At 45.9% G+C, this 25,231-nt stretch overlaps 2 protein-coding genes across 3 annotated transcripts; both read right to left on the bottom strand.

The window, feature by feature from the left end:
* Nucleotides 1–566: 566 nt before the first annotated feature.
* LOC104545033 (disintegrin and metalloproteinase domain-containing protein 9-like) lies at nucleotides 567–3,494 on the bottom strand. The gene is given in 5 exon segments (XM_010190062.1): nucleotides 567–651; nucleotides 761–1,240; nucleotides 1,242–2,569; nucleotides 2,622–2,720; nucleotides 3,429–3,494. Coding segments are annotated over 5 exon segments (2,058 nt in total).
* A 4,617-nt stretch (nucleotides 3,495–8,111) lies between these two features.
* On the bottom strand, nucleotides 8,112–24,917 carry MAPKAPK5 (mitogen-activated protein kinase-activated protein kinase 5). Of its 2 annotated transcripts, none has more exons than XM_010190060.1 (13): nucleotides 24,848–24,917; nucleotides 23,568–23,643; nucleotides 22,473–22,570; nucleotides 20,896–21,004; nucleotides 18,194–18,283; nucleotides 17,489–17,584; nucleotides 16,197–16,277; nucleotides 12,291–12,478; nucleotides 10,167–10,287; nucleotides 9,717–9,847; nucleotides 9,472–9,587; nucleotides 9,007–9,111; nucleotides 8,112–8,303 (listed from the first exon to the last, which is right to left on the bottom strand). In XM_010190060.1, exons 3-13 carry the CDS (start codon nucleotides 22,556–22,558, stop codon nucleotides 8,209–8,211), a joined length of 1,218 nt encoding a protein of 405 aa, XP_010188362.1. In that variant the 5' UTR covers nucleotides 22,559–22,570; nucleotides 23,568–23,643; nucleotides 24,848–24,917; the 3' UTR covers nucleotides 8,112–8,208. The 2 variants fall into 2 exon arrangements, with proteins under 2 accessions (XP_010188362.1, XP_010188363.1); XM_010190061.1 differs by having other exon boundaries at nucleotides 8,114–8,303; nucleotides 9,466–9,587; nucleotides 24,848–24,915.
* Nucleotides 24,918–25,231: the final 314 nt, after the last annotated feature.

Raw genomic sequence — 25,231 nt, 5'->3', positions numbered from 1 at the left:
GTTATTTATAAATCCTCTGCCTGTGCTACTGATGTTCTAGTATTTCATTTAGAGACCCCTGCTGTAAACCTCAATCCGGAACAAATTTCTTTACCTTCTCAAAACCTCCCCGCAAGCTCCCGTCCAAATGATCCTGCCAGGTTTGTACTTTTCACAGAGGCCACTGACATGAGCAGTAATTAATTTTTATTCCCCTTTTCTTTCCTTATTTCCTTTCAGATGTATATCTTTTTCTCCTGTAATCAAGGTAATCAAGCCTTAGAGCTCAAGCTTTGCTTCAGCCACCCTGGGTCCCTCCCTGCTCAGCCTGCGGCTGGTGGTGTAAACCAGCATACAAATTTTATATTAACCTGAGCCTCCCCAATCCGCCCCGTCATTTTCATCAATGACTTTTTTCTCTTACTGAGTGAGGTCAAGCAAAACAATTCCATTTTGCTGCTCTACAGAATAGAAACTAAGTCCCTGAATGCTACACTTGCATCTAGATTAATTTTAAGTGAGTCCACCACAGCTGCAGTGTGGTTCTAGTGACTGAGCCCAGCTTTCCGCTGCTGGCACATGAAGTCCTACACAGGGGAGGTTTGGTTCTCAGCTGTTTTTGAGTCGTCTTCCTCCTCCTGATCCTTCTCATCCTTTTCTGGAGCCCGTTTCCTAGCCCAAAAGCATCCAATGAGTCTGTTGCATATTCGGGTGACTCCGAGCTTTCTCACATACACAAAGTGCTGTGAGCACCACAAGAGCAAAAGATAGTACGGTGAACCTGATGATGAAGCTAATAAGCTTCTTTTTAGTGGCTGGCGGAGGGCTGCTGTCAATGCTTCCTCCAAAGCCCATGTCCTGGCAGTAGGGAGGTGCCCAGCCACTGTCGCAGTGGCAGTTTCCTCTGGTGTTGCAGACGCCTCTTCCGCTGCAGGTCCCCTTGGCAGAACAGTGGGACCTCAGGTACTTTTTCTCGGGGACACACATCTGATTAATGCAGATCTTCTTCTGACCGCACTGCGTGCCATCCATAATGACTCCAGGGTCCAGAACGTCAGTGCCCAAGTGATAGTCTGTGCCCCAGCACCAGGTATTGTCCGCCAGGGTTTGGATGATGCTTGTGTTATCTTCCAGCTGAGGCAGACGTTTAACGTTTGTGCACTGCACCCTCCCACACAGGATATTTTCTAGCTTACATTTCTGAAAGCCGCTATCTGCCCCATCTCCCCAGCAATTGCCAAAGGGATGCCCTTTCTTGTTTCTCCAGGAAACACGGTAGCGGAGCAGGCTTTGCTTCCTTGCCAAAGATCCTCACGCACTGTAAGGTGCGAGACTGGCATTTGCCCGAATAACAGTACCCATCCTCAGCGCATGTGGTCCCATCTTGCTTGGCCACATCTGCTGGGCAATCCTCAGATGTCCCGCTGCAATATTCGGGCAGGTCACACAGATCGGCGCTTTTCCTGCACACTTCTCCTTTGGGAAGGAGTTTGCAATTCTCACAGCAGCCTCCAGAAGTGCAAACAGCTCCTGGCCTTTTATGACAAGTATTGTCACAACAGAGGTCCAACTTACACCGTTCTTCTAAGCCACAGTCGCACTCCTCCCCAGCCTCCACAATGCCATTCCTGCAGCGCTGCGTTGCAGACATCATTAGCAGCGTTGGGGTGTTTTTAAGGCAAAATCCTCGCCCCGAATCTAGAAATTCAGAATAATCCTTTTTGCTGCAGTTGCTGAAATGATAGCTCACCGGGTTGTATTTGCTCATGATGCATTTAGAGTTATTGCCACACTTACAGTGTTCCTCATCGTGCTGCATGCCAAGGATGTGCCCTAACGCACGAGCGGCATGGACAGCAGTGTCCACGTAAGGCCATTTTGCAAACGATGCCACAGAAGAGACGTGGTTTTTATCACACGTGCTGGCAAAGCTGGATCTGCTGCCGACGTGCAATCCTCTCACACCGAAATCAAAGTCACTCAAGGTAAATAGATGCCCCACGTCGTACGTGTTAAACGCGATGCTTTCATCCACCAGCCATTGGTTAAAATTCTCAAGGGCTGCAGTGATGGTTTTGGTAACACTGATAGGGTTCCTCTCCACCCAAATCTCTAGTGTGCTTAAGAAAACACAAAGTTGGAGAGGATTCAACAGCCCGTCCACCAGATGGATTATTTCAACCACTTCCAGTACCACATCAGTTATATTTTCGCCAAAGGCATCAAAACCTGCCTTGTCCACCACGACAAGGAGCTCCAAATATGCCGTAGGCTTCTGGGGCTGGAAACCCCCTGTTGCCACACCAGGAATTGGCAACTGTCCACTTTTGTCGGGGATTTTGTTCATCACCACTCCAGGATGCTCTGTCTCCTGCTTCTGCAACAGAAGATGCTCACCCTTGGAGGAATCTACCAGGGGCTCGATGCTGTAGCTCGAGTTTCCGATGTGCAGCAGGCCTCTGAGCCCAGAGCAGGTAGTCAGAGTGACTCAGGAGGCCGGGATGTTCTCCACATAGCCATGGTAATAGCAATCTTCTGGCAAGTGAGGCTGTTTGAACAAGACTTTCCCCTGCCCATCATGAATGAGTATGGGGAGTTTTTGATACAAAGTCCGTCTGCCTGAGGTGGATCGTGTAATTTACCTCCTGAATGGCCACAGCATAGGACACTTCACCCTTGACGGCTTTCCCTGCCTCGGGGGGAATTTTTCTTGGCATGATGAGCACAGAATCACAGAATCGCTCGGTTGGAAAAGCCCTCTGAGGTCATCACGTCCAACCGCTCCTGTCTACCCCCTAAACCATATCCTTAAGTACCTCGTCTACCCGCTCTTTAAACACATCCAGGGATGGTGACTCCACCACCTCCCTGGGCAGCCTGTTCCAGCTTCTGATGACCCTCTCAGTAAAGAACTTCCTCCTTCTCTCTGACCTGAACCTCCCTTGGCACAGCTTGGTGCCGTTTCCCCTTGTTCTATCCCCCATCACCTGGGAGAAGAGACCAGCACCCACCTCTCCACAAGCTCCCTTGAGGCAGTTGTAGGTGGTGATGAGGTCTCCCCTCAGCCTTCTCTTCTCCAGGCTAAACAAGCCCAGTTCCCTCAGCCGCTCCTCATCAGGCTTGTTCTCCAGAGCCCTCACCATCCTTGTGGCTCTTCTCTGAACACGCTCCAGAATCTCAACATCCTTCTTATAGTGAGGGGCCCAGAACTGAACACAGCACTCGAGGTGCGGCCTCACCAGTGCCGAGTACAGGGGGATGATCACCTCCCTGGCCCTGCTGGTCACACTGTTTTTAGTACAGGCCAAGATGCCGTTGGCTTTTCTGGCCACGTGGTCTCGTAGGCATAGCCCAGATAGGGCTGGGGGGTGCAGTCTGTGCATGGAGTCTGGAGCAGGGAGAAGAGGCCCAGTGTGAGGACGAGAACCCCCCTGCCCGCTGGGGCACACCTTGGCTGTGTCTGGCTTGGAGCCATGGCCACTGCCTGCCAGGCTGGAGGACAGAGAGGAAAACATGGATGATGTTTTCCAGGGACAACGGCTTCTTCAGCTCCAAACACAAACATTCCACAGGAACAATGGCACCGGGCACCCACACGGCAACCCAACAGCGGCACAGGCAGGAGCATTAAACCCACTCATCTCATCGCTAAGAGCCTGCTGCACCTTCCTTGGGCTGACCCCGTTTGCTGAGAGCGTGAGGAGCCAGTGCTGCCACAGCAATTTGTTTAAAAGGGGATTAAGTTGATAAGTGGAAAGCAGTAGATTACCAGGGAAACAATGGTTTGGTTGCTAATGGGACCTTCAGCTGGCAGTGAGAGCCTCCAGGGCCTGCTGACAGATGATAACCTTGCAGGGCTCATCACTCGCTGTTTTAACTATTTGAGGGCAGTTTTCCCGCTGCAAAGGGAGAGGCATTCTGCTACTCCTAAGAGTAGGGCAGGGTCTTTTCCTGTCCCACTTCCACAGAGCACTTGCAGCTGTTTTGGCTGCCTTAAATATTCCCAGGACACTTGGAAATTGTTCTCTCACTCCCCTTCCCGGTGCTATGGATGCTCTGACAGTCACTCACTACCTAACACACTCTGAACTCCTAAGCAGAGGGATGTCAGCTCTCACAAAGAAGGCGGCCTGGTGCACACAGGCATTCACAGCTGCCCCACTGCCTCTTTTGTTCTGAAATGCTCACACAACAAGGGTCTCGCTGGCTGCTCTCAACATTCAGTCAAACCATGCTTGAGGATAATAAAAATACCTCTATAGCCAGAAGCACACAAGTGCCAGACGTGGCACTAATAACGTTCAGAAGGGTGGCCAAGAGGTGAGGAGAAGCACTTTGGAGTGCACCACCAGCCTGAACAGAGGCTGAGCCATTTCCCATCTTAGCAACGTCCCTCAAGTCACCGGTCCAGCCACAGCTCCCTGCAGGGCTCCCGCTTCAGCTGCCTTCACCAAATCACCACCATCCTAAAGAAGCTGGTTCCTCATCGCTGCCCCAAAGAAAACACCCAGCAAAATGGAGGAGCTGTAATACCTGATGGGGGAAACATCGCTGAGCACAAACAACTCATCCCACCCTTCCCTGCTCCCAGTTGTAGCCACAAGAAAAAATTCTCCAGACCAGCAGCACTGGGCATGCACTGCTGCCATCTAATGGAAAGCAGTGTTGGAAAGGAATCATTTCGGGTTACACTGCCAGGCAGAGCACAGGATTTTCTAGGTCTTTATCCAGCCTATCCTGGCAGCCAGGCTTTCATCTCAAAGCCTCACATCACTCCCATAAAATAACAAGCAAAGTGCTTATTTATTGGCATTTGTACAGCAGGAGACACAGAGGACAGGGCAGGGCCTGGGGCTGGCACCAGAAGCACTGGAGGTCATTGCTGTGCCCTCCAGGACGCAGTTGTCCCCCTTCCCTTCTGTCCTACAGGCACTTGGGACCCAAAAAAGAAAAGCAGCCAGTAACTTTTAAGTTTAGTAAAATCATTTATATACACCGATGCGTAATATTTACAATATAATACTGATCCAAAAGGAACTAACATATTACAGGTAACACTGAAAAGGAGAAATGGAAACATCTGAGTACACAGAAGTTAAACATGGTGTGAGGACAGACTTGGATTTCCAGAAAGAAAAACCTGAAGTAATGACAGCAAAACTTTGACGTGTTCCTATTTCCAATCAAAAACTCTTTCACCTAGTCAAGTCCTTCTAACCTTTTAATACATATACAGCTTAAAATAATCAAGTCACAGGAGAACTCAGATATACATAACATTTTGAAAAGGTCAAATGATTGCAGAAGATTTTCTCTTAAATAAAAGTCTAAAAACCCAAAACAACCTACAGAGCCTTCTCATGTCCTTTCAGTGCTCGCACAAAGAGTATCTTTGATCCCACACAACCCTTCCGTCTCAAGGTATTTACAATATTCACAGTCTGCTATAAAGGATCAGTAGATTTATCAGCAAGTAAAACCTCCTATCATCAAGACCAGGTATCCTGCATTTATATCAACCAAAAAAGTAAAACCACAGGAAGGAGAAAGTGAAGCACTACTTCAAAATACGTAAATGAATCCATTAAAGCATATTTCATTTTGAAATCTATAACAACTTTTTAAAAGAGTAAAAATCATCAACTTTCTCATAGAAACAAAACCATTTGACCTTGAATCTTCAAATTGGCTTTTCTTAATCTGTCCCTCCCTCCCTCCGTTTCAGATCAGGCCATTCTTATTTATCACAGACAATAAAATCAATAGTAAATCCGTAAAAAGCAGTTCCTTATTCACAAAAGCCCTTAGAAATTCGACTTCAGGGTCAGTGGCAGATGTGAGCAGCCTCAAGTGCCTCTGCTGTGAGGTAAGGGAGGATGGAGAGGAGGGACCAGGACCCTCTAACGCAGTCACATCCCATCTCCTCTGCTTATTTCAGAGCAGGAATTGCTCTCACACCGCAAGGTGCTCCCCACACCACCAACCCCGCACACAGGCTGAGGCCATTTCCTCCAGCCCCTCACACACAACACAGGTCCCAGCGTGTGACACCCCACAGCGCTCACAAGGTGCTGGGATCCTATCAGGCTGTAGCATGGCAGAAGTCTCTGCTGACCATGAGTTGTAGCTACAATCTGATCCATTTTTCTGCTGACAAGCTCCAGCTCCCCCAAAAAAACTGCCTGAATATTTTCCTCCTGGGAGGGGAGAGCTTGCAAAGTGCTTCTGTAGGGAATTTTTTTTTTGCACTCCCATTCAAACAAAAGTGATTTCCTTGTTTATTTCTCTATTTGCCACACTGAAAAGTTCCAAAACAATGAGATTTCCCAGAAAAAAAAGTGCATGGATTTCAAGTTAAAAAGGAAATTATCTATTACGTTTCAAAATTGTGTGGATGATGTGACCTAGAATTTCAGGCAAGGACAGAAACGCCTATAATACGGCCTGCAAACTTGCTGATACTGCCAAGAAATGACAAACACTCTCGTCTCTTGCTAAATCTCTACAGGTGTCAGCGATACGTGTCAGTGCACAAATAGTCCATGTAGTGTCAGAGGTACAATTCTGGCTTACACAAAAACTCCCCCTTTCCATCACAGAAAGCGATGGTTGAGTGGGGACTGTGGTTCTTACTCTGCAATGAATCAGGTATTGGAAAACAGTCAAGAGGATTAAAAGAAAGCTGAGAAGTTGCTGACAAAGAATGGGAAATGAAATATCTCCTTCATGTAGAAAAACTAAGTCACTGTCTACAAAATTGTATAGAAAGAGTCAGACGCTGGTTTGCCATCCAAGCTAAAGGTTGTAAGGAAGTCTGGTATAGAAAGAAAGAGGAAAAAAACAAGGCTGGACTGCCATAAGAGTAAATTGGGAGATTCATGGCTCAGGTTTGTAAATGTAAACCCAAAATTAATGAGCTATGAAATGTAACAATAATGTTCAAGAGTCATTACTAATAGCCCTGAATTGGCACTTCAGACTGCAGACCAAACTCGTTCAATGTCTGCACAGGTTTAGTACCAAAATATCTCTATAAAAAGCCTTCGACCAGTCTCAAAAGAAAGAAAAGCGTCAGAAGGTAGAAAACTAGAAATATGTACAGATTCTTTCCATTTGCTTGTTTAATTAACATTTAAAAAAGCAGCTTTTGGAGCCAATGTTCCAGCCTAGTGTAAGAATCTGCCCTGGGCAGCCTCATGGTCCAGGCAGCATAAGGACGTGTCTCCAGGAGCAGCCCTGCATCTGTTGCTCCCCAGGAGGAGCTTGAAGGCATCAGAGAGATGGGGAGCTTGGACTCCAGAGGGTGCCACAAGAGAAGGATCACCGGGGATCCACACAGCAGCACTATGACCCCTGCCAGGATGATCCCTCTCAAACAAGACAAGGTGGAAACCAAGTGTTGGATCTTCTAGAAAGGAAATATGGAGTACGTGGGCGGAACACACAGAGCTGCTGACCTGGGGCCAAAGCAGATGAACCCCGCGCTTGCTGTTGTCCAGAGAAGATCCCATCATGAAAATAATAACAACTTGTACGTAAAGTAACTGGAACATCCTTCTATTCTGCTGTGAACAGTATGATAAAAAGAGGAGTCCTATGCTGAATGGCCAATTCAGCCTTAAAGAAGGTCTGAGGAAGATGGGGAAGAAGAAATGAAGAGGGCTACAGATCAGAACTGAAAAACACAGCACGCACACGGACTCAGGTGCCCTTGGCAAGGCCAAGCGTGGCTCTCGGGTCACCCAGTGAAACAGGCGGCTATTTGAGTTGCCTCTACATAAAGACTCAGACTTTAGGCGCAAAGGGCAGCTATGAAGGTTGTGTTTCACAGCACTCGCTTCAAGTACTTACTGAGCAGGGTGTTGAGAAACTGTGGCTGTCTCGTTCACATACACAGTCATTGCAGCTGGCTGTATGTATAGCAGATGGAAGGCAGCTTCTGCAACTGGTTATTAAGAAAAAGAATGGTCTTTAACAATATAATTTGCCCCGTCGGGCAGGACTCATGATTAACAGTACATAAGTGATCATATATATACCTCAAGGAACTGAGTTTTAAAAAAATATTACAGTACCAATGATTTTTTTTGTATCTACAACTATACAGCATTTTCAAGCGGTATGGAAATTTAATGAAATAATTATGATTTATTAATTTACATAAAAATACTTTTTACAGTTAAAGAATAAATCTTAAATGGTAAAAAAAATAAGATTAAGAAGCTCCAGCTATTGAGAGTCATGGGAGTTTGTCTGCTCTTCGATAACTTGTTTCACTATTTCTGCCAGTTTTAGTCGATCCACTTTATCTGTGAATCCTCTGCCTGAAAAAGAGAGGAACAGGTCGTCAGCTGGTGCTGGGGACAAGGAGGAAAGCAATCGCAGCTGGAGTCAAACTGAAATGCATCACACGGAAATGCAGGACAACATTTGCAAGGGAACCAAAATCTAAAGTAGAACCAAATAAACAGAAACCAGAGTGAGTGTAGAGGCCAAGCCCTTGTGAACCTGAATGATGCTCCTGGTCTCCTGACGTTCATCAACATCTGCTCCTGGGGGCTGACCCCTCTGCCACCCTGCTCTGACAGGGAGCCATGGGAACAGCCTGAAGGCCTCGTTTAACTCTGCTTCCTATGCAAACCGAGCAGAGGAGATGTTGTGCTGGCATGGAGGAGGGCAGCAGTCACCAGCAGAAAGAGGGTGATAAACAGCTGGAAGGAAACCAGCTCAAAGCGGCCAAAGCGGTTTCTGAAGCGAGGATCCATCTGTGCTGTTATGCTCCTGCATGACTCGGTGCCTTTCAAAACTCTACCCTGAACCTCCAACAGAAATTTTAAAGGAGAACTTTCAAGCTCATTTCTCAAACACCCGTGCTGGCAGATGGGCTAGGACAGTGTCAAAACCTTACTCAGCCTGACACAAATTCAAGAAATTTGGTTTTATTTCCATACAAGGAGGTCACTGCTTCCCCTCTTTCACCCGGCATTAGCGCCACTCTGCAGGGAAGAGAAAGAGCAAGCTCCTCACCGTTCCAGCTGAAGCTCTGAAGAGTGTCTCGCAGCAACTTACACTCTCGGTTATACTTCCACGCCTCCTGCATCACTTCGTTCAGCTTCTCATCTTCGTTTTCTCCTAGTTGGAACAAAGAGAAACAGGAGATTTGTCATTCAGAGCTTCAGCAAGCAGTGCGTGCAGTTACTCCTCGCCTCTCACAACCTGGGAAACGGGTTTGAAAGCAGAGGCTCCTGCTCAAATGTTATTTTAACAGCTTTACACGCCACTGGTGACACCAATATTAAGCATGCACCAAAATTACAGTCCACAGACAACGCTTTCCTCTCAAGACTGACTAGGACAACAGTTTTATTTATCCTTCCTCACTACTGACACATTGATCTTGATACATGGTAAAAAAGTCAGTGTCTCGCACAGTAAGAAGTCAGTGTCTTGCACGTTTAGGAATGTAACTTTGTTAAAAGTGGCAACCTTTACCAGCCTGTGGTAGAATGCACTGAGCAATCACATCTCTGAGCTTTTCCAGAGCCACGTTGGAGTCGTTGCTTCCATTCTCGGGGTCATGGATATAAACCCCATCCTTTGGCTTAGTGCTGCAAAAGAACAAGGAGGAAACAATCACAATTTGAATGCGACTCAAGTCTTACTTGTTGCACCCTTGAATTTACACATGCTATGACTGCCTCCACTGTGATCTTTCGGAAACAGCTTTAGAGAGTTACCCCAGTAATTTCCTTTTGCGCAGGATTGGGTTGTTGACGGAGTGAAGGGGTTTGAGACTGACTTTGAGGTCCTGGATCCGCATGTTCGCAAGCTGCTCTGCATGAGCCTGTTGTATCCCCGCAACCATTGCCTGGAATGACAAGAGTTGCACTTGATGTTTTAATGAGCTTCTTTGTGAATTAAAGAACATGGGCAACGTTAGCCATGAACAACAGAAAAATGAACGAAAACCCAATTTATTTCACAGATGTGTAACAAAAATCAGGCTTGCATTATGCAAGACATGATTAGAACTACAGTCACTGACTGGGGGACAATGTATCCCAACCTCACAGCGACAGACAGCACAAGGGATCATTTCTACCACGTGAAAGAAAACCCTCAGACCATCCAGGAGCCATCCAGCTCTCCTGTGCAACATTCTTGACAAAATAAAGTGTTGTTTCAACCTTGTCCATCATCAGCTGGGCAGAGGGCAGGATGTTATCAAGCGCCTCGGTGGAGTTGAGCCAGGGGTGGTCCAGCACACCTTCGATGGTCAGCCGCTCCTCGGGTTTGACCTTCAGCAGCCTGGGAGAGGAATCACTCAGTCCATAAAGAGGTCTTTGCTGATTTACAACGCGCTGCTCTGACCGGGATCACAGCACAGGCCAAACAAGAAACTCCTCCTATAGCTAAAACACTGCGCTGACCCAAAAGCCGTCTACCAGCCTCAGTGACCCTCGCTGTGGTGATATTTTAACTCATTCAGGTATATTCAGCAACTCAGCACACAGACAGGCACTGAAGGCCGTTATAGCAATACTTGTGTTCTGCTGACCTTTATGTTCACAATTCCCAGATGGGAAATATCCTCTGGAAGTGATCCAGACCGACACATCTAGAGCCCATCCACGTCACAGCCACAGTCTATACCCACACCAAGGGGTATAGTGGCTCTGGGCATGGTGAAGTACGGCAAAGTTTCAAAGCTGAATTAACTGGTTTCATCATGCAACAACTTAGCTCTTCTCCCTCTGCAAAAGCCTCAAGTAATGGAGGTTTTGGCAGGGTACAGCACCTCAAAATGAGAAGGGACTTTATTCCGAGATCTCTGAAAACTCCATGGAATTAAACTTTACTAGAACGAAACCCCGGAAAGAGATTTTGCAGACAAACTCGTGTTCTCATGATAACCACGACTGCTTAATTAAAAACAGTGAAATTTCACAAAGAGTGCTGACAAGTTATCCCAGGAGCCTAATTTAGAGACAGAATGACTTGATGAGCTTGTCACGCTTTCTCAGGCAATACTCTAAACCAGCTCCCTGGCTGCAAAGCAGAATTGTTTAATGTACCAACAAAGTGGAAGTAACTTTTATGAACTGTCAGCAGGACCACGGGCTGGCTCCTAAGCTTCACTTGCAAGGCCAAACAGGTCGTGAGTTCAGTTTTGATACATGACCCAAGACACACACGCTCCTTTTCCATCGGTTTTCAAAGTCTCAGCCAAGCACTCCAGCTCACAAGGCTCGAGGTCAGAAATCAGCTCGACATGCGTGAAAGGAAGCGGCTGCTTGGATGCAAAACACAACCTCCAGAAGCAAGACTCCACGTGAGCAGCAGTCTACGTAAATAAAATGTCAACGTATCCAGAATGACATGAAGTCTAAAGGTATTCCTGCACCACAAACTTAGGTTCAGACTCACTGCCTGGAAAAGACAAGCAGGAAGGGCAGTCCTGATAACATTGGTGGGAGAATTAAGTGAAGGGAATCCAAGTACCAACATTGTGTGAGCTGAGTTTCATGGCCATTTTAAAAGGCAATGAAACCTATTGACTGTGGAGCTTCAGAGTGAGAATAAAGAGCTGACCTTGGTAAAATGGGAAGCTTCACTGCAACACCATCTGCAGTTTATTTGGTGAAAGGCTGTGGGCTCTGCTGCACTGCTATAAACAGGTCCTGGCACCCTTTCCAAACAATGTTAAGTACTTGAAGATTTTATAGTACACCAAAGTTTAACATTATTTAACCAACCAATTTTTTTTTGTTACTATTTATGTTGCTTTTAATCTTCCAGGTCCTCTGGTGGTAGAAGCAAAGGCAGCAAGTCCCTCTCACATGTTAAAAAATAAGTGAGGTCAAGACCTAATCAGTGCCACATTCTTGCTTTCAAACAGGACCACGGGATCACAGCCCGTGAAATATTTGCAACTGAGACACGTGCACTGCATGAAAAGCAGTTTCCACTTGCAGACGTGGCTGCCCGTTGTCTCCACTGCTATGAAACAAGGTGGTGTACCTGTTCCCCTTCAAGATTAAACGCACAACGCACTCTAGCGACTTCAGGGACAGGAGACAACAAAAATTGAACGCTACAGTTGGGGAGGAATAAAATAAAAAAAAAAGAGGGTAAGAGAAACATTTACCAGACTTCATTTGTGCTGAACACAACAGAAAAATTTTCAGCTTTGTGCTGCAGACAATTCCCCCACCTCTGGAAAAATAAGCCCTCTGTGGTAACGCACTTTCAAGTGATTTTCCTATTTCTTAACATCAGCAAAGAGACCACATTTGCCTCGACTGACTCACTTTCGCACAATGTCTTTCGCCATTTCTGAGATCTGGCTCCACTCTTCCTCGGGAAATTCAAAACTTCCTGTCATGATCTTTTTCCGCATGTCCTTTGGAATCGTTCGACTGTGGTGTTTGGAGTAAAACGGAGGGTATCCACACAGCATCACGTAAATTATGACGCCCAGGGACCACAAGTCACAGCTCTGAAAGCAAGGAGAGGATCACTTTGGGGTGCAATTTGGAGCAAGCAGTGGTGTAGCCACGTTTAAAGTTTTATTTGATTCCCTAAGAAAACAGAAATGCAGCTCAGCCTCCTTCTAAAGGCCCAGCTGAGGACCTCTGTGGATAAACAGAGCAAATACGTAAGCACAAGATAACTCCATGCTGCCAAGCTAAACTGCTTCCAGGACCCAAAAGTAGCTTATTTACAGAAAGCCTATTTAAGTGTGCTCTGCAATGGTAAACTGTACAGAAACAGCCAGCGTGTCAGAGGCGTGAGAAGCTGCGCATTTATTACATCTCTCAGGATATTTGAATCCCAGTCTCTTGATATCAGAGCAGAAACCAGAATACAGTCATTTTTTAGAACGTGAGACTAAAAAAAGAAACACCATCACACACATGAGCTGGCAGAGATACTTAATCAGAGAGGTCTGTAATGAAAAACCACGCGTCCTGAAAGCTCAGGAGATGAAGCAAGCCAGGAGCAGCATTTCATGGCTTTCATCCTCCTGCCCTCCCACCCCAGCCTGGAGCTCCCTCCCTTGCCCTTGCCGTAGCGTTACTGCTGATGGGACACAGAATGAGCTCATCCACGAGGCAGATCCAGCCAAAAACCAGCTCAGAACAGAAGCTGAAAGCCAGATCCATTCCCCATCTGGATCGCTCTGCGTTCACACCACACGGGAAGAAGGGAAGAGGACTGTAACAGCCTAGGCTCAATTCAAGCTTCTGCTGGACCACATCCTTATGGCTGCAGCTCTGTTATCACCTGGTGATGGCATGGCACAGGCTGGGGCTGGCAGGAACTGCTCTGACCCCAGCTGTTCATTCCCAGTATTTCTTTTGTGCCAACACCAGCATTTGTACAGCTGATTATTTCTTCTTACCAGCTTGGTTTCCAGCCCTGTCAGTCCTCCGGGGACTCCCAAAGGATGGACAGGAACACGCAACCAAGTGGTGCTTCAGCTTATGCAGAAGCCTGACCTCCAGCCAGGTTCAGGTGACGGTGAAACAACACGCAAGGGCAGATTTGGGGAGCTGGGGAGGTTCTGTGATTGGTTTACACAGACACAAGTCTGCACAACTGCCAGCTGAAGCAACCTCAGCAGCTCCCTGGCTGACCCAGACTGTATATTCCACCACCCACTCTAGGACAGCACTGGTGTTCATGCGGCTGCACAGATGAACTCAGCAAACACAGAATCCCTGACCCCAGTAACTGGTTTTTGGATGGATCAACACTGGATCAACACCCAGGAAGGGGCCCTCAAAGGTGAGACTGCTTCCTTCCAGAAGGAATACACTTAGATCAGCTCAGATTGATCATTATATCAAACTCTTGGCTTTTACAAAACATGTGGATGCCGATACCAAAAGAAGCTCCAAGGAGTTATCCTACATCTGTGTGCTTTTCAGCAAGTTGTTTGAGGCAATCTCAGATGGCTCTAGAAGTCTAAATTTCTATTTAGGTACCTAAATTCTCATCGTTTTTCAACTGACCACAGATAATTTCTGATTAAATCAATGACACTTCAGGCACTTAAGCAGGTGCCTAAATTCTTCACGGATATGGTTCTCAGATTCTATTACTCAAGAATCAGCCCCCTCCAGCTATGACATCTACACTCCTATTTGATCCAAAACAAACACAACTTAATGCAAATACTCAGGAATCAAAGATGTGATTTTTTTTTCCTCCAATTTAAGCCTGTGGAACAGAGCTGCTGATCATGAAGGTGGATCACAGGCGTTTCCACTCAGGCTCTGAACTGCGGTGGAAGGACAGTGTACCTGGGAGTTATCACAGCCTATTTTGGGGAGTGAGGCGTACGCCAGATGCTGCTTTTGCAGTGACTCACACTTGGCAAGGTAAGGATGAGGCTGCTTCTTTCAGCAGCCTTTCCAGTGAGCGCCACCACGGCTGAAAGCAGTGACCGATCTGTTCTTCAAATGAAACATGAAAACAAAATCTGTGTAGCACGTTATAAATCCTACAAGATCAAGGCAGCTGAACCTTCTGAGTATGGGAGTTAAGTACAGTTGACACCTGCTTTCAAAGTTCTGCCATTCTGTACAAGATTATGACCCATATTTTGCTTAAGGTGCCATGGCCGGGCTCTTGGGTTCATTATAAGAAGAAAACAGCTGTCAAACTGCTACCAAGATGAACAGTGAGCAACCACTTCTGGGTGTCCCTGGAACCCCATCTGCTCCCTTGGAGGTGGCTATGATAGGAGAGCAAATCTGCTTCAATCCACAGAAGTGGAATTCTTGACCCTGCCTTGTAAGACTTTCAAAACACAAAAAACAACTGTCCCTGTGACTGGGGTTTGCATGACAGAGGGCAGAAGAAATTCCATATTGAAAAGAATATTGGCACCTGTCTGAGACCTCTTTTAATGAGAAGTGTTTGGCTTCAACTCTCAAGCTGCTTCTCCAGGATGGAGAAGAGAGAATCCAAACTCTGAAGAAGGCGGATTCGTGACTAGGAAGTCCACGTGGACTAATTCAGTGCAAGTTATCTCTGCCTGTCTTTGCTTTACCTTATGCATGGAAGGCTATAAAAACATAACACTATATATTGAACTACCCCCTCTAGCATGTGGTGGGTTAAACAACCACCCTTGGAAGCTGGAATCAGTGTAGATACTCAGCTAACTTTAATCAACACTGATGCTCAAAGGAAAACCCTCAGTGGTTTAAACACTGCTAAGCCAGCAGAGAAAGCGGTAATGATATGGAGAAAAAGGTTTTGGAATGATCAAGGAGAACTACAGCTTTTCAGGACAATTTCTGCCATGACTTAGCCAAGACTCTAGCAGCAGTTGTTATTGCCAGTGGCTACTGCTACAGACAACACAATCCACTACTGGGCATTTTGCAGAAGATCTCTGATACAGACAAGGTCCCACCACAGCTGACTGAACAAAAGAGCCTAAATAGTGCTTTACACATCCAGAAACTCCAGCTGACAGCAGAAAAGATTCCTTTTAACCAGGAGGCAGAAGGTGCAGGTGAAAGAACTTCCCACATGGTCACACCCCAGCAAAATCATTCCACTCTCCAAAACCTCAATATGTTGTGCTCCTGTTAACAGTCTGTTAGAGTTTTCCTTTAATTAGAGGATCATGAATTAGGCTTGGACCAAGAGTGCCCTTCATCATTCGCTTCATCAGAAAGAGCACAGAGCCAGCAGCACCTTTTAGTGTCACTTGTAAACTGAGGAAGGCAGCTGCCTGCACAGATCATTACCTTCTGCTGTGCCAGTTCAGCTGAAGGAAACCTGGTCTGAACCCAACGCATTTTAGGGGAGAAATACCACTGTATACCACTGTCACATCTCTCAGAAAAGCTAAAGAAACCACCCTGGTGAGAAATACAGGCCCCTTCCTTACAGCATGTGTGAAAACACACATGTAGACAGATTAGCAAGCAACATGACATTGCCCTGCTGCTTCCTGTAGATCCTGCTTTTTACTCAGTGTGGGATATTCGGCCAGCTGTTCTATGTATTCCTGCCACAGAGATCAGAACCACTTTATTGCTACTGGCCATAAGTGTGTCATTGCAGGGCAATAAAGTTTATTGCCTTAGGTGATAAACCATGTTTATAGACTGCTTCTGCAGCAGATACATCAGAGCAGGGGGCAATGCGCCATGCTTTAGAAGTATCGACTTGTGGACCGTTTCCCAGCTTACCTTGTTGTAAGTGTAAGGTGTTGGCGAGGTGGGGATAATACCAGATTTTTCTTTCTGATGCCGTCTTTGTGCCTCCAATACCTGTTGCCATAAAAGAAAAAATAATGATGCAAAATACATTTCACTTACAGGCACCACAAACAGCAATGCCTACACCAAACATGCTCGATGTTTTTCTGTTCAGTGGACTTATTCAGCTACTGGAGATGCTGCCAGACTCCAGCTTTTCTTCCTAAGAAAGACCGAAACTTCCTACATGGGGAAAATATCAGCTAAAATATTTTGCTGCTTTGGATGAAAACTCCAGTTTTGCCTGAATTAAAGCAATTGCTAACACCTCTTTTGTTCAAAAACTCTAACACCTCCATGCTTTGGACTTTAAAATGTGTTTGGAGGGTAACCCTAGCTCCAGAGATGGCCCTCTTTGCCTCTCCCATGAACAAATCAGATCAAATTTGACCCTCGCTGGTCAAATCTGTGTCTCTGGGTTTCTACAAAAATCTCAGCTTAAACATGCTCAGGAAAAGCTTTTTAGGGGTTTGGTAGCTCACTTGTTTAAAAACCCCAATCTGTACTGCCCTTCACCAGCTGGCTCCAGTTGAGGAGGCATTTTCAGGGCACTGGACTGTGACCACATGGTCCGATCTCTGCAGCTGCTCTTCCCAGTCATTAAAGGCTGCCGACGTGCCCAGTACTGCAATTAAATCTCTATCTACAGTTTCATTTTAATTTTCTTCAGGGTTCCAACACAAAGCACAAAGAGTACAGAAAGCAGCACTACAAAACCAGCCTGTAATTACAGATGATGTCTTAATGCACACAGACATGGGGGTGAGGCCATGGTGAACAGGTAACCCTCTGGCACTGCCTTCCTTTAGAGCTATGGCCTTTACAGAACCTTTTTGTTTCAGCACAGTCCTTTCTAATGTAATCCTGTGTGAGCCCAAGCTGGAAGGAGGATTGCGAAGCAGGGATTTTTCCAAAGCAACCACTTTGATAGAGTTAAAGGCCAATTGTCAAAATCCTGGCATAGTCTCACCAGTGGGAGTCAAGAGGCATCAGCAGTAAATCAGTGCTGAGAACACAGCCTGGGAAACTTGCCTCATGATCTCCTGCAGTAATCAGTAGATCACTGTGGCACTTCATCTTGAAAGGTGGCTACTATATAATTAGTCAAGATTGCTGTGCCCAGAAGGCCTTAACAGGATAGCAAAGGCTTTTAAAATGTCATGGTTATGGAGGCAATAAAGATAATGATTCCCCTTTAGCGTAGAGCTGTAATCATCTGTTACCTGAGGTGCTACGTAGTATGGAGTGAACTGCGGTGTCATCAAGTCACCTTGGTCTACTTTGGCAAATCCAAAGTCACACAATTTAACAGGTGCATCCTAAAAGAAGGAAAAGAGGCCTCATTACAAAAACTCATCGCATCGGCTTTTCTAATACGTATTTCTCACCTCCTACTCATCTTACCTTTGCCACACGTGCTCCCCTTTTGTATTTATACCCTTACCATTCCACAGAGCAGCTAAAAGGTCATAAACTGAACTTTGACACAATCATTTTCTGGGTGCTCTGAGTCAAAAGCAGCTCCCCTCTCAGCTTTGGAGAGCACTAAGGACATTTTGGGGGGTCACTGCACATGCAGGGTGGTTATGAGCAGGAAAAGAAATAGGGAAGCAGTTGGATACATCAAAGCATCCCTAATGCATGTCAGAACATCCTGATGACACCCAGTGAGGAAAAGTGGCAGAGGAATCTTCTTGGCAAAGCAGGATTTACGTTGAGGTGGAAAACCTGAGTCATATTTAAAAACAGCAGCATGGACAGCCTGTACTCCAGGCAGATCAGAGTACGGAAAAGCACAAAGCCAAAAGTCATTAATCTTTGTCACCAAAACACTGCATTAATGTCATTTTCCAACCGCTCTGAAAATCACCATTGAGCCATTTTACAGAATTCAGCAGTCAACAAGGAATCCCAAGTCTTCATCTTACCAGAGAGTTATCCTTGAAGAGGAGATTCTCGGGCTTGAGGTCTCTATGTGCAATGTTTAACGAGTGGCAATGCTGCAAAGCCAAAGCTATCTGAAAAAGGGCACAATAAATCAACTACAGTTACAGAACTCCTCCTTTAGCCTGGACACCTATATTAGCTTTAAAAAGGACACTGCCAACATAGCTCAGACCCCAAACGTTTTCACTCCACATGGGTACAAGACAAGAGTGGCGATACTGCACAACAGCGCAGTAAAGCGACGACAGGGAAATTAAACCCATCAAGCTGTTCAGTTTGCATTTCAATCAAAGCAAAAAGCAAAGCTAAGTTGTATTTTGCTTCCCAACCGCCTTAGTTTGACTAAATCGGGGCATTCTCACACCTTCCAGAAGTGAAACAGCTCATGGCAGTGTCCTTTTCTCTGCTGTGCAGGCCTGCAAGGTCACTGCACTTGCCCGCGCGTTCTCCAGCGATCACGTCCTGTTTAACCGTCAACAGCAAGTTGATATTTAAGGATTTAATTAAATATTTTATAGCATTTGTTACTGATTTAAGAGTCAACATTCAGGTAGTTTTATTCTTTCATTCTTGATGGTACTGCCTACAATTTATTCCTTTTCATGGGATATTACACAGAAATACAGCATTGGATTTTTTCAAAGACAGCTTCTTACACCGCTGTGGTTTAGAAACCTGTAACCCAGTCTTGAAAGCTCAACACAGTGTACATTTGAAAGTGCAATTCACTTAAAGAAAACCAAAGCATAAATACTTAAACAGCGTTACTGAAACAAAAGTAAGGCAAAGCCACACGACCCTGATCTGGAAATATTCCTACTGGTTTCTGTGGGATCCTACCCGAACACAGTACCTGGGGTAAAGCGCCGAGTCCTTAGAAAACTGCAAATTACTGTGACAAGAGAACTTCAGTGTTAGTGTAGCTCAGAAACAAATACAAACACACTCCTAAACAAAGTGAGGGGGTCTGAACTACTGCTGGGTACAAGGCAGTAAGACTTGCGGTTCAAGACAGTGGTGAAGAACCACTAAGATGAAAGAATCAGACTGTACATTGCTTTCAAACTCCATCTGTATGAACATTAAAGCGAAGAGATACTTGGAACGTTAATAACCCAAGTGTACACAAAGTCAGAATTCAACTCAAAGTCTTGTCTTTTGGTATAGCGTTAAAAGATTTTTCCAACATGTTAATCCAGGAGACTGCCGTGCACTGTCCAAATCAAATGGCCCAAAGGACGTGGAAACAAACTGTCAAGAATAATTCTGTACTTCCACCTAATTTCTTTGTTGGATGAAACCAAAAACGTAACAGCACAATTAGCATTTCATTAGAAACATGTCAAAGCACAAGACAGAAGAGTAAGATGAAATGATCCAGCCCTCTTTTTGCCTCAGTACCAAACATCATCTCCCCAGCTTAGGAGGAAGCAAGCGAAGGGGATATGGATATATTCCTAACCAGTCCTGTCAATTCACATCAAATGCTGTAATATCTCGTCTCGGGTTTTCTTTCCCCTGTTTGCTGCTGTGATCACTGGTGTGAGAGCAGAACGTTTACTGAGCAGTATCTCTAGCAGAGCCTCTCATCTTCAGCTCGTGTAGCTTTTGTTTGGAATGCCAACACGACCTCTGCAAGAAGCAAACGATGGCAACTCCGGCCCTCGGCTTCGTGCCGTGGTGCCAATTCCCATGCAGAAGAGCTCAGCCATTTTGGCAGCAAGGTCCTTCTGCCTTGTGGTTCCTCACAGCAACCTGCTGGGCCTCTGCCGGGGCTCCCTGAAAAGGTCATCACAACACACACAGCACACAGCCATACCATCCTGCAGCCCTGCCAAGTCATCCAACAGCTTGGAAGTGTAAGGGAACAAGTTCACCCCAGAACTGAGAGGAACTGACACGAGGGATCCCTGCACTGAATCTCATGGAGTCCCTTCTGCTTCATCGTCCTGTCTGCTACGTGTCAGTCACACCAGATGCGCTGCTGAGCAACCAAGAGTCTGCCTGACACCAAAACCTCTAGTGATAAATGCTGCGGAGGCTATAAAATACAACATTCAAGAGTGAGTTGCGTAGAGAAATGGAGAGGGAAAAGTGACATCAAACAGCACAGAAAGCGTGCACTGCAGTGGTACGTTCCCCTTGGTATCTTCTGTGACAGACTTCCACAAAACCAAACACAGAACCCAGCTTGAAAACCACTGGCCCAGGACACATGCACATTATTGTCTGCTACCCCATGCAAGAGGTGAGAGAAACACCAAGTCCGTGTCCTGGTCAAGAGCAATTCTCAAACTGGAGCTCAGGATCCACGCAGGGTCCGGTGGAGCCTGCGGACTGTTGGAGGTAACGTGTTTAGAACAACAGCAAGGGATACAGCAGGAAGGTTGTGCACGGAAAGAGCTCTCTGGTGAAGTGTTCTGTAGACCAGGTTAATAAAACCATCGCTAAGGACAGCGGAGACACCGGGGTCCCAACCCAGAAGAACTAGCCCACACCTTCCAATTCTTTGTTTCTATCAAAACTTTGGCATTGTCAGGTTATAACAAAGCAGGCAATGATCATCGGATCAGAACTGAGGATTATTTTAGCTTCCTTTTTTCCCGCCCCCCCACCCCAAGAAATTGTTAAATACTTTAGCCATTATCATTCATGGATTTGCTTATACATGGTGTTGACTTGCCTGCTTTGTTACTTGGCTTGCTTGCTTCTCAGTAAAGTGCCGGTGCTGGCTGATTCTGTGAAATAGCTCTCCCCCTTCCATCATCTCCATTACAATTAGGAGCCGAGCCCTGTTCAAAAGCATTTCATTTTGTTATATTAAAAATAGTAATTAAAAAAAAAAATGACAGAATTGCTAAGCTAATAATGCAAACTTCACATCTACTGACGCAGGCCAAATGACAGACATGTATTTGCTGCTTCTACAGTTGTTGTAGCTATTTTGGATCCGTCATTTTTGCCTTTAAGCACGTAAGCTGCAAGATTTTCTGGCTCCTAGCACCGAGTGTCAGCCAGGGATCTACAGTTCGCTCTTCACGCTGGGCTCCCACATCCAGCTGGAACAAACCCCACGGCTACGTCTACAAGGATGCATCCAGACAGAGAGATGCAAGCTGCACCCGCGCTTTCCACCAGTAAACCAGTTTGGACCTGGAAGCCATTTAGGCACATCGGTGTGTAACTCTGCCCTCAAAGAATAACACCACGGGTAGAGTCTTGCACTGAATGTGCTGAACATCTGCCAGGCTGCAGCTGCTTAGAGCACAGCGTCCGCCTGCCTGCACCCATCCTTGCAGACACGCTGACCTGCCCCTGGGCACCAAAGATGTTCACAGACACTTAGAAACAGGAGGTTGAGGACTTTTCTTTAATTCTTTTGAGTCTGGATACTCTACTGCACCTCATTATTTTAATTTACAGTTTTATCAACATAATTATGTAGGACAAAGAAGAGAAAGTGTGGGGATCAGGACTGCTAGAGCCTCGAGAAACTGATTTCTAGCTCTTCTGGCCACACAGCAAAATCAGAGACTAAGACAGGTCTCAGCTCTTTACTTCTCCCAGCTCTGATTTTTTTTTTCAGCTAATATCCAATTAGAAGACAACAATTTTATCCCAAATGATATTAATGCATGAAAAATAGTAAGTCTGCTTCCTGTTTTGTTGGATTTTATTGACTGTATTGAGAGTTTAGAGAGCACAACCTAATACTTTTAGAAACAGTTCTCTCTTCCATTTATTTATTTATTTGTTTTGCTTTGAATGAAGACTGGCACTCTGAGTTTCCCCGTGGCTCACAGGCATCACCATCACATAACAGGATCTCACTCAGGATTCCAGCTAGCAATAAAAGTCGCAGCTCCGATCCTGCTCTAACAGTGCTTTGAAAGCAGGGGGCAGCTCAAAGGCTACTATTCCATTCAGGCTCCTAAAGCAATATCAAAGCAGGACAGAAGCTGATGTACTCTCTCAGACAATGCTGGTATTGCAGACTGAACCAACAAAAAAACCTAAGAAATGAAGGTGTATTCAAAAGCAGTAGTGAAGGACGCTAATTCATTTTAATATGGAAAGGTCTGGGCATTGACAGGGGAGAAAGCAAGCGCTGCTTAGTCTGAAGTATAAACATCGTATGTGGAACGCCCTATAAACATTCATTTTGGTCACGCTATGATTAAATAAAAAAGCAAACTCCACTATACCTTGGCCTAAACATGGAAAGCAAGCTGTGGGGTGAATCACCCTATGTAATCTTACCTTGGGCTGGATTCATGTGGGAACTGCACACTGTTAGCATAAACTTCAATAATTTGAACAATATTTGGATGTGTTGCACACATCATGTGCAGACGTACCTTGAAGAGAAGGGAAGAAACGTTACTGTGCACAGCCACACGTACTCGACCAGCTCCGCTCCTCCCTCTGCCCCCCAGGCCGTGGCCAGCTCTGCTCAGCACCAGTCACACCCCATTTCAAATGGCCCACAAAATAAGAAGTGCCTATGAGCGCTGATGAACGGCCAACAGCCATTACACTGCCTGGACCAAAAGATCAGACGCTGCCAACCAATTTGTTACAGACCATGGCATCAAACCCAGCAGAGTTCCAGAAAAAAAGCCCCGTTTTTTATTTCCTTGGGTTTTCCAAATAAATTTAAAGCAGGAAGTAGCTTTAAAGTAGCAACAGAGATACAATTGAAACTGGAAAAGTATTAAGAAAACCTGAAATCCCATCATCTGACTCCTTTCATGGCCCAAGCACTCGCAGTACGTGAAAACCTCCTCTCGGGTTCCAACTTTCTGAAACAGGAACCTAAGGCATTTCCCCCAGTTTAAAGCTACCTGGACTGCTAAACCAAGCCAAGGCTTGATGCTCTTTGTCAAAAGATTCTTTAATTTAATTTTAAATGAGAGTTTGCTCAGTAACAAGAAACAGAACTTGCCTAAACCTTGGGGACAACTAACATTTGTTTTACTTTGATGACACCTCGAAGAACTGCCCATCATTTGTAGCAGACTGGCAGCTGGGCACCTCGGCACGCTCTTATGAGCCACAACAAACCACAAACAGTGTTGATGAGCTTAAACTATTCATATTACACGGGACATAGGGAGAACACCAGCTTTAAAATGGACCTCTATAAATGACACCTGGACATGTACAGCTACAGACCCTCATCACCCACCACCTCCTCCTCTAGGAACCCAGCTCAGGCCAGAGCATCAAACCCAAGGAATCCTGCACAGCAAGATTTGCACAATACACTTTTAAAACCCCAAAACATTACAATTCACCCAAAAGGCACGACTTTGCAGCGTGTCAGAAGGCAGAGAGCACGAACAAGAACCATACCTCATTTCTAGCTTTTGGACGATCGAGGAGAATTTTCAGCGCAAAGCGTTCTTGGGAGGATTTTTTCACGCAGACTCTGGTATTACAGCAATAAAATTATGCAGTCAGCAAGACTGTTAAAGAGACACTTCAAGCAATTGATCTGTACTATGAGCTTGCTCTCCACATGGGAAGTAAGAGGAATGCCCGCAGTGTGAACATACAGGGCACCCGTCACCACGTCCCAGCTCCAAAGCCTCGGTTTTCAGCCTTTCACAGTAATCTAATACGTTAGAAACACCTAACACAAAATCATATTTTCAGAAAAATCAGAGCAATGGGTAACTGCAGGCAAGCAGAACGCACTTCAAATATTCAGCCTGAAGAGATCCTTTTGATGAAAAAAACCCAATCCACACAGTAGCAGCCTGAGCATCCCCAACGAAGGGAGCAGCCTGCAAGAAATGAAGCGTTTCTGAATGGAAATCCTTGTTGTAGCAAGGCCACCAACTGTGCCCGCACACGGTTTTTTCCTCTCTTTCCCCCATTTAACGTTAACAATTGAGCTGCGTCAGAGGGAAGGGCCCACATATTAACAGGCAGCCAAAAGAATAAAGGACAAAGGGATATTTTCATAAAGATCAGAGGCAACGCAGCGACACAAAATGGATGAGGAGAAACCAATTGCCTGGACAGGAAGATAAATGGTGGCGGAAGACGAGCGCCCGGAAACAGAGGCGCAGACATTTGTTTCCCAGTGCTCGTGCACAAACTCCCACTCCCAAAGGGAGAGTCCTTGCTGAAAAGGGAACACATGTTTCGCTTTGCAGAAAGCATCCAGCTCCTGCAGGGGTTAGAAATTCACGACGGCCAAGGCCGGTTTGAGATGCAGAGCCAGTGGCACCATCTGCTTCGGCCTCACATGATGGTGTGAAAAAAATAGCTGGTAAAAATAGCTGATGATGGCGATGACACCGCAGACGGGAGCGGCGACCTCTGCACCACGCTGACACCGGCAGCAAAAGGACAAAGGTGTCGGAGCAGGATTTTCTGCCGCCACTGGTTCACAAGTGACTCCTGCTTCTGCTTTGGGAATACAGCAGTGAGATGGGGAGTTTGTACCTCAAACACACCCCACGAAATACCTCACTCGCACATCAGCTGCAGCCCACAGAGCGCAGACGTGTTTGTTTGTGAAGAGTCTCGCACGTATCACAGCACAATTAGAAGCCATACTCACTTCTCCACAGGTACTGAAACGGGCTGAGATTACACACAAATCTGCAGCTGTGGTGTCTTACCTAACAGGACCACTGATCCCAGCTCCCAGCTTCTGAGTCCAGTTAATGTTGTACTCCTCTAAAATGGAGGTTTCCTACACGAGAAGGAGCAGGGGGAGGGGAAAGAGAGTACAAAAAAAAATAAATAAAAATAAGTAAATCGCTACATCCCTTCCAAAAAAAACCAGCTGGGCAGACCTGATGTGCAAGATACCCGAGCAGAGAAAGAGCCCGCTTCGGAGTTTTGCTTCACCTAGGAAAATGAAACACAAACGCTCCTACAGCAGTACATCTTAGCTTAAAATGATCTCTGTGCAGCTGACACTGCTCACCCTGGCACTCTGAAACAGGATTACTGAGAGCAGTAAATGGGATCTTGTCTTTAACACAGAAAGAGGATCAAGG

The sequence above is a fragment of the Mesitornis unicolor genome, unplaced genomic scaffold (genome assembly GCF_000695765.1).
Source record: "Mesitornis unicolor isolate BGI_N332 unplaced genomic scaffold, ASM69576v1 scaffold19808, whole genome shotgun sequence".
In the NCBI taxonomy this organism is placed as follows: Eukaryota; Metazoa; Chordata; class Aves; order Mesitornithiformes; family Mesitornithidae; genus Mesitornis; species Mesitornis unicolor.
This window is presented reverse-complemented; position numbering and strand designations above follow the sequence as displayed.

Excerpts from the sequence above, each read along its gene's own strand:
- MAPKAPK5 (XM_010190061.1), bottom strand. The coding sequence starts at position 22,558 with ATGATGTGTGCAACACATCCAAATATTGTTCAAATTATTGAAGTTTAT. Across the intron at positions 12,479-16,196 it reads CACCTTACACTTACAACAAG|AGCTGTGACTTGTGGTCCCT; the intron begins GTAAGCTGGGAA and ends CCTTGCTTTCAG. Across the intron at positions 10,288-12,290 it reads GCGAAAGACATTGTGCGAAA|GCTGCTGAAGGTCAAACCCG; the intron begins GTGAGTCAGTCG and ends TTCCTCTCCCAG.